Source organism: Palaemon carinicauda, chromosome 41 (genome assembly GCF_036898095.1).
Source record: "Palaemon carinicauda isolate YSFRI2023 chromosome 41, ASM3689809v2, whole genome shotgun sequence".
Classification (NCBI taxonomy): domain Eukaryota; kingdom Metazoa; phylum Arthropoda; class Malacostraca; order Decapoda; family Palaemonidae; genus Palaemon; species Palaemon carinicauda.
Window position 1 is genome coordinate 36,444,798 of NC_090765.1, and position 15,463 is coordinate 36,460,260.

Genomic DNA, 15,463 nt, shown 5'->3' on the forward strand with positions numbered 1-15,463 from the left:
TATATATATATAAATATATATATATATATATATATATATATATATATATATATATATAATATATATATATATATATATATATAATATATATATATATATATATATATATATATATATATATATATATATATATATATATATATATATATATATATAGTATATATATTATATATATATATATATATATATATATATATTATATATATATATATATATATATATATATATATACTATATATATATATATATATATATTATATATATATATATATATATATATATATATATATATATATATATATATTCCAAAATCCCCATTTACAGAAAAAATAACATTTGAAATGATAATAAAAACTAAAAACAAAACACGGACACATGCATGCATATCAGTGAAGAAACAAAATTATTGTACTTAGTCTTGAAGATACAATCCTGGAAATAAGGTTCATTCAGACACATACTGATGATAATTCAAGACTGAAATTGGTATTAGCTTCTCAGTTATGTATAGTCCAGGAGTTCCCAACCTTGGGGTTGCCAAGTTATTTTCTTGGGGCCTACTTAAATAATTCCTAGCCATCTGTCTCTTCCTCGGTACCTTTTACAATCCTAGGATTAACTTGGTGGTCACTTGTTTAATCCCTGGGCCAGCACAGGATATAATCCCAGCCCACTTGACAGGCCAGACACGCCAAAGCCTATAATTGCTCTCCTCACCCATAAACTAACTTTGGTCACAATTCACCCCCCTGAAAACCCAAAATTCACCCCTGGGGGTGAATTTCACCCCCATTGAGAACCTCTGCTCTAGAGGATTCATCCTTTTGCTGAGTGGTAGAGTAGGTGAGTGGGGTTTTTCATCATGGGCATATTTTGCAATCCCTGAAGGAGGTTTTCATTGCTATGTCAGGACGATGGCAAATCTTTGACCAGAGAGTAAAATCTTTCTCAAAGTATGATTGCAACTAGGTTAAGGACAGTGGGCTCCTCAACGTCCAGATCTTTGTATTGAAAATGTTTCTTTAACTACAATCAATTCTCCTTATCCGCGATTTGTTAGTTTATGAAAATGACTGCATATACCAAAATTGCGGATATGAAACAAATTTCTCCCATAAGAATACATGGTAAATGTCTAATGTAGACCAAAAGTCCCTAACTTTTTCATATCTTAACTAGTGCGCAAGTATTTTACGTGAAATAGATGATTATTAATTATGTATTATTATATTTAATAACTTTTATTAGTTTAAGAATAAATTGAACATCAATATACAGTATTGTGAATTATAGTGAGCAATTCATGGATTTCTATCAGTGAAAGAAACAAAAAGCACGCGCGCGCACACACACTTTCTCTCTCTCTCTCTCTCTCTCTCTCTTCTCTCTCTCTCTCCTCTCTCTCTCTCTCTATCGTGTAAATATGTGCAAATATCTTTTAATATGGTTGAAGTCTTTCTTCTACTCAGTCAGTAGAAATTAATTTCATTTAATACTTTGTAGAATACAATTACGCTAATTGTTATTCTCATATTTCAGTTATGCGGAAGGGTGTAACTAACCTCACCATAGAAAACTTTACGTTTGCAAAGGAACCTGTTGGTGGTACTGAAGAGCAAGAGCACATTCGCCAGGCTACAAAATCTACAACTGTAAGAAAATCTTCAAAATTTTCTTTTAGTTTCTAGCCTAAGAGAAATACGCTGAGGATAATGTGAAACTTACAGACCAAACTTTCATTATTTGATGAGTTGATATGAAAGACAAATTATTACTTTACATGGCTTTGAGTTTCATCAGTCCAAATCCAGAATCAAAAATGTTCTAGTCAGTAGATGTAAGTGTGAGTTAAGTAGGCTCATCACCTCTACTAATATATTGTATTTCACATTTTGTCTATACTCAATTTATTTTAATGAGGACGCATTTGCACCGACTCGCAGCGGTGCCCTATTAGCTTGGAAAAGTTTCCTGATCGCTGATTGGTTAGAATTATCTTGTTCAACAATCAGCGATCAGGAAACTTTTCTGAGCTAAAAGGGCACCCCTGTGAGTCGGTGCAAATCTGCCTCACTTAAAAGAATTGACTATAGTTATACCTTCCTAGGAGGCTATTTATCTTGGTCACATCTTTTGCCTTGGCTAAGGGTCTCAATCCAAATCTCGGTAGCAAAAATTTTCGAAAATTTCATTCGATCACCAAATTGCTCAATTCTGGGAGATTTTATCTCCGAGTTTTTACTTTTTACTATGTATGTAGTTTTTTGTAAATCCAATTACTGTAACATGATATTTTTATGTAATATTTTATAAAAAGCTGCTTTGAAATATTTTAAAATGATAATTTTTCTGGAAATATGTTGTCTTGTAGTTTCACTGGGGAACCAAATTAATGTTTTTTTTTTTTTTCAACTCGATTTCCTATAGAAGTAGAGTACAGTCATACCTCTATTCACAAAAGACTCTGCTTACAAAATTTTCATGCTACTAAACAAGATGCGAATATTTTTATGACTCGCTTTACGAAAAATGTTTCACTTTAAGAAAAGAGATTTGCCAGCCAGGCCTAGAATAAAATAGGGTAAATTTTTACATTAAAACAATAGTATTTTCGGCAAAAAAAAATTGGAACATGATGTAATTATAGGTGTTTTGAACGTTTCCGATGCTCTAGAATGTCGCAAAAAGACGGTTTTGAGCTATTTTCCCTTTAATTTCAAACACCCCAAAAAGGCATGATTTCGATGGCGGCCATTGTACACACACTTCTAAAAAAATACGTCGTTCCAGTAACGAGGTCACGGTAGGAAAGAAGGTACAAGAAGCCCAATTTAAATCTCTTGGTGGGGTCGGCAGGTAGGTAGGAAAGTGTCTGCAAATCAAAACATCCGGGGGTTAGTTTTAATTGGTTTATTTGGGGACAAAGGCGTGACCTGGCCGAGAATTTGCATGCGATTGGCCCAATTTAAATCTCTTGGTAGTGTAGGCCTATCAAAACAAAAACACTCGGCGCGTGCGTGAAAAAAAGGAATTTGAAAGCTAAATATGAATCTATCGTAATGACTGTTATGTTTATTATACTAGAATAAGAGGAAAACGAAAGAATTTAATGAGTAAATAAATAAAGTACCCCAATTTAAATCTCTTGGTGGGGTCGGCAGGTAGGTAGGAAGGTGTCGGCCAATCAAAACATCCGGGGGTTAGTTTTAATTGGTTTATTTGGGGACAAAGGCGTGACACTCGGCGAGTGCGAGAGAAAAATAAAAGCTAAATATGAATCAATGATGTTTTTATCGTAATGGCTGTTATGTTTAATATAGTAGAATAAGTGGAAAACGAAATGAATAAATACACCATGAAATAAGCAAGGCCATACTTGCGTAGGTTATACTTGCGTACCCAAAATACATCGCATTAACCTTGGGGAGCCGATGAATGGTAAGTAGAGCAGTTATTACTACGACTACTACTACTACTACCAAGAAAGAGCAAACTGTGAGGAGCTTCCCGTGGCATGGGTCAGAGCAAACGGAACTTAGGAAAATTTACGACGTAAGCTAAACGATTTCTTTTATTATCACGTGTAATAAGATCTGAGCGATTTATTTTTAAGGTTTTAAACCCGTGTACTACTAGTGATCAATTGAACTGTGATGTTTAAAATCGTTATGAAACAAAAGGGATAATCTAAAATAAAACCTAAAATAGTCACCCATCACAGAATTGAAGAAAATTGGTTCAGACAGAAAATGTAGTTGGAGTCTATAATACGGGTAACTATATTAGTACGGTATTGTACTGTGTGTATTGTATTATTTTCCATTTATTATTACATTATGTTGTAATAACTACGTAATTTACAGATATTAACATTTAGGTTAGGTATATTAAATGGTTCAAATGTATTTGGCTGTACAGTATTTCATTATGGTTATACTGTAGTTTTATAATGAGACTTTATGTGGTATTTTGTAGGGTTTGGAACAAATTAGGCAATTTGCCTGTGAAATATGACTCACAACACGAAAAAAATCACTGTACGGAAGCCACTCCAGAATGAATTAATTTTGTGTTGTGAGGCATTACTGTATAATCTTCTTCGTGTTTTAATCCCATCTTCACCCCTTCCTTTACCTGTTTTTTTTTTTTTATCTTCCTCAATGTTGGGGTAGAAAGGATATAAGGTTGCATAAAATTCCTTATTATATAGGTAAAGGATTTTTTACAAAGGGAAAGCTTGCACTCTCCATTTTTAGCTTTGTGAATATAGAGGCATTATTATATATGTGTGAAAATATTGTGGTGTGGATCAGTATGTAAGTGAATATGTCATCTACAATTTTTGCAATATTATTTTCCTCTTAATCTGTTCATTAATGTGTACTGTTTCCAAATTTTTTTAGTGATATGAAATTTTTTTTGTAATGTTATTGCTATTTTCATTTAGGGCTCAACTCCTCGTCGCAAGGTTGAGGTAGCAAGCCAGAATGCTGCTCCATCAGAATCATCACCATCTATATTTAAACCAGTGACATCTCAGAAAAGAGGGAGACCTCGCAAAATTCCCAAAGAAGAATCGCCTGCCAAGAAACTAAAAGTCGCATCTACATTTAAAGTTCCAACGGTCAGTAAGTCATACCTGCAGTTTCTCGATTCATTCAACTGAAATCAAAGCCTATAGTGGAGTGTGTGGACGGTAATCTCCTTTAACCCTATCTCTCTTGAGGATTTAGAACCTGTTAAATATTGTACAGTAAAGCTAAATTAAAACTCCAAGATCCTAAAAACTGCAATGACATTTGCAGTTGATACATCTAACCTGATATATTTTGAAATTGTATTACACACTGACCTGCACCCTTTAATAGCTGAAATAGACAATTTTTATCATATAAGAAATAAAGAAATTGAATTATATTCTAAACTAGATTTGGTTAATGAAACCATTCTTGATTTAACCAACTAAAATAAACTTGCCAATGTCTTCATTATAAGTTTTTTTTTTATGTTCAAATGGCCAATTTAGATGGTTGTGAAAACCTCGCTTCCCGGAGAACACAGCGCACAGTCTCCAAGCAGATATCTCAAACAGGTACTTTGTTTTAGTGTGTCACTTACGCTAGAAATTAATCGAGAAGATTTGTCATGTTAGATAATCTTCTTGGCTCTTCTGGTAGTAGAAGCCACAGGCTTGTAAACCAATCTCTTTCAGGCTAAAAACAAGTTTGCAACTTTTCTTTCATTAATCAATGTAATCAAATGAAAGGATTTCCAACAAACGTCCAACAGTTACCCTTATGGCTTACTAACCCTTTAGTTAACCATGTTGTATAATCTGAGTTTAATGTAGCCCTCTTGTTAATATATAATACCAGTTTGAGTAGATTAGCTTATTCTACCAAAATTAGTAGGCTATGTGACAGCCCTGTTCCTAGAATTTACTTCTCTTGTTGTCTTCATTGGGACCACTCAACAAATGGGATTGTGCAGGTAGAGGTTTTTCCGAAATCAAATTTTATAAGGAATGATTTGATTCCCTTTTGTTATATTTTTTTTAGAAACCTTTAGGGTTAACCTAAACATAAACTAGAGCCAAAGTTGATTGTGTTTTACATGAAATAGATGTATCTCCCTCTTATGGACCTCCAAGGGTTAATAGGCCTTAGTTTATTCAACCAATTACCTTCAAACATAGCCTTGCTGAAAATTCCACTTAATCTATTGAGGTCTGTTGAATGTTAACATGCCAGTAGTTGCCTCCTGACTCAGTAACTAATATACATTTATAAAGTAATAGTCAGTGTTGATCAAAAGGCTGGAAATATTGAGAACTACATTTTTTCATATACATAAATTTTTCCTCCTTTTTAACCTGTTTTATGTTTTTCAAGTAGTGAGGTGAAGTATAAGTAAGGATTTCCTAAGTAGAGTGGGCATTTTTGCAAGATTGGGCATTATACAAAATTTGACCTGCAAAGAAATATGTAATACTGTACATTGTCATTTTTCTCCATCTGCAGATAGAAAACAATGAGAACAAGAGCACTACATTTAGAAAAATAACAATGAAGGTACCTGAAAAGCCATCTCAAACAAATGTAGAAGTAGTATCTAGTGCTCCCACAAAACCAACGCCCACAGTTACGTCAACACCTTCATTGAAATCATCAGCTCCAAGTAAGTTTGTCATACTAGATTTTACACACACACACACACACACACACACACACACACACACACACACACACACACACACACACACACACACACACAGGCACTTCCCCAATTTTGTGGGTTAGCCGACATTAAACAAATGAAACAGAAAAGGGGACCTCTCCTCTCTACGTTCCTCCCAGCCTGACAAGGACTCGACCGAGTTCGGCTGGTACTGCTAAGGGTGCCACAGCCCACCCTCCCCTGTTATCCACCACATATGAAGCTTCATAACACTGAATCCCCTACTGCTGCTACCACTGCGGTCATCCCAGGCACCCGTGGAAGCAGCAGGGCCTACCGGAACTGCGTCACTATCGCTCGCCATTCATTCCTATTTCTAGCACACTCTCTTGCCTCTCTCACATCTATCCTACTATCATCCACTGCTTCCTTCACTCCATCCATCCACCCAAACCTTGGCCTTCCTCTTGTACTTCTCCCATCAACTCTTACATTCATCACCTTCTTTAGCAGACAGCCATTTTCCATTCTCTCAACACGGCCAAACCACCTCAACACATTCATATCCACTCTAGCTGCTAACTCATTTCTTACACCCGTTCTCACCCTCACTACTTCGTTCCTAACCCTCTCTACTCGAGATACACCAGCCATACTCCTCAGGCACTTCATCTCGAATACAATCAGTAGTTTCTCCGTCACTTTCATTCCCCACAACTCCGATCCATACATCACAGTTGGTACAATCACTTTCTCATACAGAACTCTCTTTACATTCATGCCCAACCCTCTATTTTTTACTACTCCCTTAACTACCCCCAACACTTTGCATCCTTCATTCACTCCCTGACGTACATCTGCTTCCACTCCACCATTTGCTGCAACAACAGACCCCAAGTATTTAAACTGATCCACCTCCTCTAGTAACTCTCCATTCAACTTGACATTCAACCTCTCACCACCTTCCCATCTTGTACATCTCATAACCTTACTCTTCCCACATTAACTCTCAACTTCCTTCTCTCACACACCCTTCCAAATTCTGTCGCTAATCGGCCAAGCTTTTCTTCCGCGTCTGCAATCAGTTCAGTATCATCCGCAAACAACAACTGATTTACCTCCCATTCATTGTCATTCTCATCTACCAGTTTCAACCCTCGTCCAAGCACTCGAGCATTCACCTCTCTCACCACTCCATCAACATACAAGTTAAACAACCACGGCGACATCACACATCCCTGTCTCAGCCCCACTCTCACCGGAAACCAATCGCTCACTTCATTTCCTATCCTAACGCATGCTTTACTACCTTTGTAGAAACTTTTCACTGCTTGCAACAACCTTCCACCAACTCCATATAACCTCATCACATTCCACATAGCTTCCCTATCAACTCTCTCATACGCATTCTCCAGATCCATAACGCAACCTACACCTCCTTACCTTTTGCTAAATATTTCTTGCATATCTGCCTAACTGTAAAAATCTTATTCACACAACCCCTACCTCTTCTAAAACCACCCTGTACTTCTAAGATTTCATTCTCGGTTTTATCCTTAATCCTATTAATCAGTACTCTACCATACACTTTTCCCACCACACTCAACAAACTAATACCCCTTGAATTACAACACTCATGCACATCTCCCTTACCCTTATATAGTGGTACAATGCACACACAAACCCAATCTACTGGTACCATTGACAACACAAAACACATATTAAACAATCTCACCAACCATTCAAGTACAGTCACACCCCCTTCCTTCAACATTTCAGCTCTCACACCATCCATACCAGATGCTTTTCCTACTCTCGTTTTGTCTAGTGCTCTCCTCACTTCTTCTCTTGTAATATATCTCTCATTCTCATCTCCCATCACCGGCACCTCAACACCTGCAACAGCAATTATATCTGCCTCCCTATTATCCTCAACATTCAGTAAACTTTCAAAATATTCCGCCCACCTTTTCCTTGCCTCCTCTCCTTTATATTTATGTGTATGGATATATGTATGTATGTATGTATGTATGTATGTACAGTATGTATGTATGTATGTATAAGCAAGCTTTTAAACTACCTGTGAAAGATTATATAACCCACTTAAAGCATTTCATAGCTACAAAATAGTAAGCCGAGTCGAATAACAAATCTGATGGTAATAAGTTGAAAGCAATAAACCCTGTTGTTCCACTATGGGAATCTTCAGTACAAAAAAAAAGGAGAACTAAAGTGATTTTAGCAAGATTTTGTAAAGATTACACAAAGGTGACGCATGGGTATTTGATGTGCAAACCTTGTGAAGCAGTTGCCAGGTGCAATGAGTGTGTCTTTATTTTAAGCATAAAACAAATTTATTAGCTATTGTAAAAAATCGGACTGAGAATTCGTTTTTAGTTTTAATATAAATGATACTTTTTCTTCTAGAATTTAATCGGGCCAGTTCTGTAGAAATCAAGCTTGACTCATTGGGCTGCTTAATCTCCTCCTATTATTAATAATAATAATGTACAGTGTACAGCATGTTGTTCCATTAATTCTGATGACCGCACTATTTTGCACATCCTATTGTGCGAGGGCCCTAGATCTTGACTACTAGCAGAAAAACAAAAATAAATCAGATTTTTAAATCGCCGTAGCAACCTTCATATTTAAGCTATAGCATTCATTTTTGGTTGAGTTTTGTTCCAAAAGGTTATATATTTGCACAGCATAATCAAAATCACAATGAAACTTGTCTCGTAATTATAAATTTTGAGTTATGTGGTGTAATATTGCCTGCACTGACATAAATGCACCAAAAATATATATAAAAGGAATGAGGGTGGTTATATTTCTTCCTGAATAGATTCTGTATCAGCAGGGTTTATATTTTCCCAATTTGACTCGGAAAATCTTACAAATTATGAAAGAAAATAAAAAAAGTTTAAGTGTTAAAACCGTTATTGCTTGGAAATGAATTTTTTTTAGAATCATCACTTAGGACCACATGAGCTTGGATTCAACAAAGTCCCTAATACTACTCTTTTAAAATTTTAACTGTGATTTTCGACAAAAAAATTACTTTTGAGAAACATAAGGCCTTTCCCTTCAATTGCACAAAAAGAAAATGGATTATTTAGAAAGTATTTTAGGATTTTTGGTGATCAGCCTTTTTTGAAGAAGTGTTTTAATTCTTTAATTCTACCTAGTTTCAAGTATTGTTCTCATGTATGGTCTTCAGCTGCTGATTCCTATCTTAATTTGTGGGACAGGAACTTACAGTCTATTAAATGTCTGATTCCTGATCTAGATATTAATCTCTGGAACTGATGTTTGATTAGTTCATTATGCATGTTGCATAAGATTTTTTTTTTTTATAATTCTAACCCACCTTTACATTCAGATCTTCCCGGACAGTACCATATTGTTCGTAATACTAGGTATACAGTTAATTGTAATAATCAGCCCTTCTCCATCATGAGGCTCAATACTACACGGTATTCTAGAAGTTTTATTCCAGCTATGACCAAGTTGTGGAATAATCTTCCTAATCGGGTAGATGAATCTGTAGAACTTCAAAAGTTACAACTTGCAGAAAATGAAATGTTGAACAGGCTGACATAAGTCTCTTTTCATATTTTATATATGAAAGATCTGTGTTAATGTTACTGTTTTTAAAACATTTTATTGTTTTTATGTTGTTACAGTTCTTAGAATATTTTATTTAGATTTGTTATTACTTTTCATATTGTTTATATCCTTATTTCCTTTCCTCACTGGGCAATTTTTTCCTATTAGAGCCCTTGGGCTTATAGCAGCCTGCTTTTGCAACTAGGATTGTAGCTAAGCTAATAATAATAATAATAATAATAATAATAATAATAATAATAGGTGTACTTTACAGAAAAGCATGATTTTTAGTCTTTAATGAATATTTGGAAACTTTTTTTTGCGTCGAGTTAACCATTTGGATTCCCATAATAGTTTTGGAAAATTTTGATTGCCTTTTTTTGCACTTGGTTTGGATAAGCTTTACATTTTGTCATAAATTATTTTGTTGTTAAAACAATACAGTAATTATTAGAAATCTGAAATATTGAAAATTGTTACTTGTCTATTTCTAGCAACCCACAAGAGTTCTCAAAACTCCAAGGCTGAGACAACTACTTCCTCAACTACTCAACGTAGCAGTAGTTCTTTTGTCAGTAAAAATCATGTAGTCTTCACAACAAAGCTGTGCAGCTCGGTTGGATTCCCAATTCGTATTTTGACACCAATGTAAGTATATTTTCTGTTATTTGTAAGGGTAGTTAATCCTCTACTACTGTGATTGTTGGATATGTTTATTGGAATAACTTGCTGTTGCCTATTATTCCAGTGGATCTTACCTGATGTTCACAGTGCTTCCTTGCCAAAGCTGCTTTTTGACTTGTAACATTAAAAAATCATTATCTCTCTCCTTCACTCTAATTGCATTCCTCCCTTTGTTTATTGCTAGGGATGCCATCTGACGGGCTTCATGGTAAACAATATTCCTTGGCAATGCTTCATTTTTACTGTCAAATTTGCTTTGGCCAAATATTCTAACCTCCATTAGTATGATTATTTTATGAGTGTTTCATGCTTTTTTGTTTGTTAGACAAATTTCAACATAACCAGGTATGCCCTTTCGTAATTTTAAGATTTAGTTGTCAGGTTTGTTTTTATACTGGTTTGTGATTGGGACTAAATGTGAAAGGAAAGAAGTGGAAAGTTCAGAGAAGACTAGCCTAGTTTATTTAGGTGACAATGTAAAGATTAGGGTTCAAATGGGGACTAAATACAGGTACTCCTCGATTAACAATGTATTTGGTTAACAACTTCATGTAAGAAATAGAGAAGAGCTCTCTGACAATTTTTTTGCTAATTATATTCTCATTGTTCTATATCATGTGTAATCTTAGTTTTGTAAATTTATTCATTCTTTGTATAAACTAAGTCTAAGTTTCCTTTAGATTTTTCTTTTCAAAGATCAGATGCAGTATACAGTACTATTTTTCAATATTTAACTTAGCCGGTGATTATATAAGCTGCAGCTCTGCTGCTCGACAGAAAACTCTACGTAAAAAATCCGCCAGCGATCGCTATGCAGGTAGGGGGTGTACTTCAACAGCGCCATCTGTCGTGCAGGTACTCAGTATTCATTGTAAACAAAGAACTCAATTTTCTCTCTGTCGTGCTACCGGCAAGACCTACTAATTCGCTGTTGCTAACTGGATTTGTTTTCACAACTATTTGGTGAAGTACACGTTTCTAGTTTTGAGCTTTCGATGTGCAGGCTTTCTCTTCAATAAATCCTTGCATTCTTTTGTTGATATCGGATTATTTGTTGATGACTTTGGATAGTTTTTGAATTCCCCTTTGACCAATTCAAAATGGCTGACCCTTCTCAAGTCCCAAAATTCAGGAAGTGTAATGCTAGGGACTGTTCAAGGCGTCTTCCGAAGGCCTCTATCGATCCTCACACCGTTTGTTCCAATTGTCGGGATAAAACCTGTCAATTGGAAGATCGATGTGAGGAATGCGTTGGGCTCTCGGAATTCGATTTTATCGAATTCCAGAAATATACACGTAGGCTAGAGAGAGATAGAGTCAGGAGAAGTTCATCTCGTTCAGTTGATTTTTCCTCTCCTCATGCCCCACAACCTATTCCTTCCCCTGTAGTGGTTGCTCCTAATCCCCCTTCTGGCACTCAGGAACCTTCAATGGCTGATATGATGCGTGCCATCCAAGCTCTGGGTGAGAGAGTTGAGTCCTTGGCTAGTGACCGTAACCAGCTCATGGCGGACGTCAAGGAGCTGAAGTGTAAGAGTGCAGTGGGAAGTGATAAAGTGAGTGATAGTGTTGTGGATAGTGTTGCGCTTGAGGGTTCGTCTGTTCGTGCCTGTCGTCCTCCTAGTCCGGGACCTCTTGCTAGCTCCCAAGTCCAGGGGAGAAGCAATGTCGTACGACCAATGGGTTCGAGAGGCTTTAATCAGCGTACAGACGTTCCCTCCGTGGTTTCGGGCGTATCTACCCAAGATCGCCCCACCCACACAAAGACGAGATAGCCCATTTATTCCTCGTCTGCGGAAGAGGTTTCTCGTAAGAAACCATGGACCAAGGTCTCACGACCTCTTAAGCACAAGTCGGTCCCTTCCGCGCAAGTCCAACGGCCCAGTTGTAGCCACTGGGTCAGTTCGGACTCGCTGCAGTCTTCCGATGACTGCTCACCTCCTAAGAGAGGCAAAGCGGTACCGCCTCAGGCAGTTACACCGTCTGTCGCCGCACCTGCTCCTGCAGACCCTAAGTGGTCTTTGCTGCAGACCATGCAGTACCAATTAACGTCTCTGATGCAGGACTTTCGTGCGGAGAAGGTTGCTGCTGCACCAACCTCTTGCCTACAACCAACCACGGTTGTGCGTCCTGTGGACGCTGAGGCGACCTTCTTGCGCTCTCCAGCTGAGAGAGTCCCGCCACCCATGCGTTCCAGTGTACCCTGCCAGCCGCATGTTGACGTTCAGCGACGCACGGAACCTTCCGTTGACGTTCGCGAGGTACAACAACCGTCAGAGTTGTTTTGTTTTGACGCGGTGCGTCAACCTCCGCAATCCAGTGTGGTTGCCTCTGCTCGCCCACATCAGACTAGACAGTCTGGAGTAGACGCTGTGCGTCCCCGCGCTGCTATGGTTGTTGCCAGCTCACAGACTGGGCAACAGTTCCATGACGTTGCGTCCGGTTCAGTCACGCGTGCACCCGTGCGACCGGACTCAGCTGACCAGCCGATACCTACTCCATTGCCGCTTCCTCCTCAATTCTCGGATGATGGACTCTCTGATGATGACGATGCGGCACACGTTGATGAACCACATTCGGACCTTGACGAGCCCAAGTCCACGCAACCCTCTTTGGACTTTAGAAAAGTTCTTGCTCTGTTCAAAGAGATGTTTCCGGACCAGTTTGTGTCTGTGGCTCCGCGCTCTCCTCCGTCAGAGTTTGCTTTAGGTACGCAGTCGTCCTCGCCTGCCTTTACGAGACTCGTCCTCGCACGCTCGTCCAAGAGAGCTTTACGAGTTTTAGGAGATTGGATGCAGTCCAAAAAGAGTCTAGGGAAGACAGCCTTTACGTTTCCCCCTGCTAAACTCTCTTCCATATCGAGCGTCTGGTATGCCACGGGAGAAGTTCTCGGCTTGGGAGTTCCTGCCTCTGCCCAGGGCGACTTCTCAAGTCTTGTAGACTCTCCCCGCAGGCTAGCCATGAGACGCTCTAAGATATGCTGGTCACCTTCGGACCTAGACCATCTGTTGAAAGGAGTATTTAGAGCCTTCGAGGTCTTCAACTTTTTGGACTGGTGTCTGGGAGCTTTGAGCAGGAAGATCTCCCCGACTGAGAAGGAATCTTCCTTGCTCATCATGTCCTGCATGGACAAGGCCATACGTGACGGATCTAGTGAGCTTGCTGCATCGTTCGTATCCGGAGTCCTCAAGAAGCGTGAGAACCTTTGCTCTTTCCTGTCAGCTGGAGTGACACCGTGTCAAAGATCAGAACTTCTGTTTGCTCCTCTCTCTAAGTGCCTTTTTCCAGAGGACTTGATTAAGGAGATTGCTGCTTCTTTGATACAGAAGGACACCCATGACCTGGTTGCGTCCTCTGCCCGCAAAGCCACCCTTTTGCCTACCTTGTCAAGACCAAGGATGGACACTCCAGCGTCCATATTTATTCCGCCCTTTCGTGGCAGAGCCTCCAGCAGAGGAGGTGCTCGTGCTGAAGGGAGACGTGGGAAGAAGAAAGGAACCAAGTCCTTTAAAGGCAGAGTCTGACTGCCACCTTCTTCAGACAGCAGTGGGAGCCAGACTCAAGAACTTCTGGCAGACCTAGGAGAAGAGAGGCGCAGATGCACAATCTGTGAAATTGCTCAGAGAGGGGTACAAGATCCCGTTTGTACGAAAACCCCCTCTAGCAACGTCTCCCATCGATCTCTCTCCCAGGTACAGAGAGGAAGACAAGAGACGAGCATTGAAACAGGAGGTGTCTCTCTTGCTAGAAAAGGGAGCGGTAGTCAAAGTCCTGGACCATCAAACCCCGGGCTTCTACAACCGTCTCTTCTTAGTGGTAAAGAAGACAGGAGGGTGGAGGCCGGTGCTAGACGTCAGTGCGCTGAATGTCTTTGTCACAAAGCAGACGTTCGCCATGGAGACCACAAAGTCCGTTCTAGCAGCGGTCAGAAGGGAAGACTGGATGGTCTCTTTAGACCTAAGGGACGCATACTTTCACGTCCCCATCCACCCAGACTCCCAACCTTTTCTGAGATTCGTTTACGAAAAGGTTGTCTACCAGTTTCAAGCCCTGTGCTTTGGCCTAAGCACAGCTCCTCTTGTGTTTACGAGGCTGATGAGGAATATAGCCAAATTCCTTCATTTAGCGGACATCAGAGCCTCCCTCTATTTGGACGACTGGCTTCTAAGAGCTTCTTCCAGTCGTCGCTGTCTGAAGGATCTAAAGTGGACTCTAGATCTGACCAAGGAATTGGGTCTCCTGGTCAATATGGAAAAGTCTCAAGTGGTCCCATCCCAAACTATTGTGTATTTAGGGATGGAGATTCACAGTCTAGCTTTTCGGGCTTTTCCGTCGGCCCCCAGAACAAGTCAAGCCCAGTTATGCATCCAGAACATGCTGAAGAAGGAACGATGTTCAGTCAGGCAGTGGATGAGTCTGATAGGGACACTATCATCCCTGGAACAGTTCGTATCGTTAGGAAGACTACACCTCCGTCCTCTTCAATATCACCTAGCTGTTTACTGGAAAAAGGACAAGACGCTAGAAGCGGTCTTGATCCCCATTTCCGAGAAGATGAAGTCTTCCCTGACTTGGTGGAAGGACAGTATCAGCCTCAGAGAGGGTCTGCCCCTTTCTGTTCAGACTCCCAACCACGTTCTCTTCTCGGACGCATCGGACACGGGCTGGGGCGCGACATTAGACGGTCGGGAATGCTCGGGAACTTGGAACTCGAGTCAAAGGACAATGCATATCAACTGCAAGGAGCTACTGGCAGTTCATCTGGCCTTGAAAAGCTTCAAGTCTCTCCTTCAAGGCAAAGTGGTGGAGGTGAACTCGGACAACACCACGGCTTTGGCGTAGATCTCCAAGCAAGGAGGGACCCACTCTATGACGTTGTACGAGATCGCAAGGGACCTCCTCACCTGGTCAAAAGATCTAAACATTTCTCTAGTAACGAGGTTCATCCAAGGCAACTTGAATGTCATGGCAGATTGCCTCAGTCGGAAGG

At 39.4% G+C, this 15,463-nt stretch overlaps 1 protein-coding gene across 1 annotated transcript in view; it reads left to right on the top strand.

Moving 5' to 3' along the window:
- The window catches only part of LOC137632529 (uncharacterized), a 158,260-nt gene that overhangs the window by 44,032 nt on the left and 98,765 nt on the right, over positions 1-15,463 (top strand). The window contains exons 7-11 of the mRNA XM_068364506.1: positions 1,540-1,652; positions 4,448-4,624; positions 5,027-5,092; positions 6,021-6,177; positions 10,284-10,437. Of these exons, the coding sequence (XP_068220607.1) occupies positions 1,540-1,652; positions 4,448-4,624; positions 5,027-5,092; positions 6,021-6,177; positions 10,284-10,437 (667 nt within the window). The remainder of the gene's footprint in view (positions 1-1,539; positions 1,653-4,447; positions 4,625-5,026; positions 5,093-6,020; positions 6,178-10,283; positions 10,438-15,463) is intronic.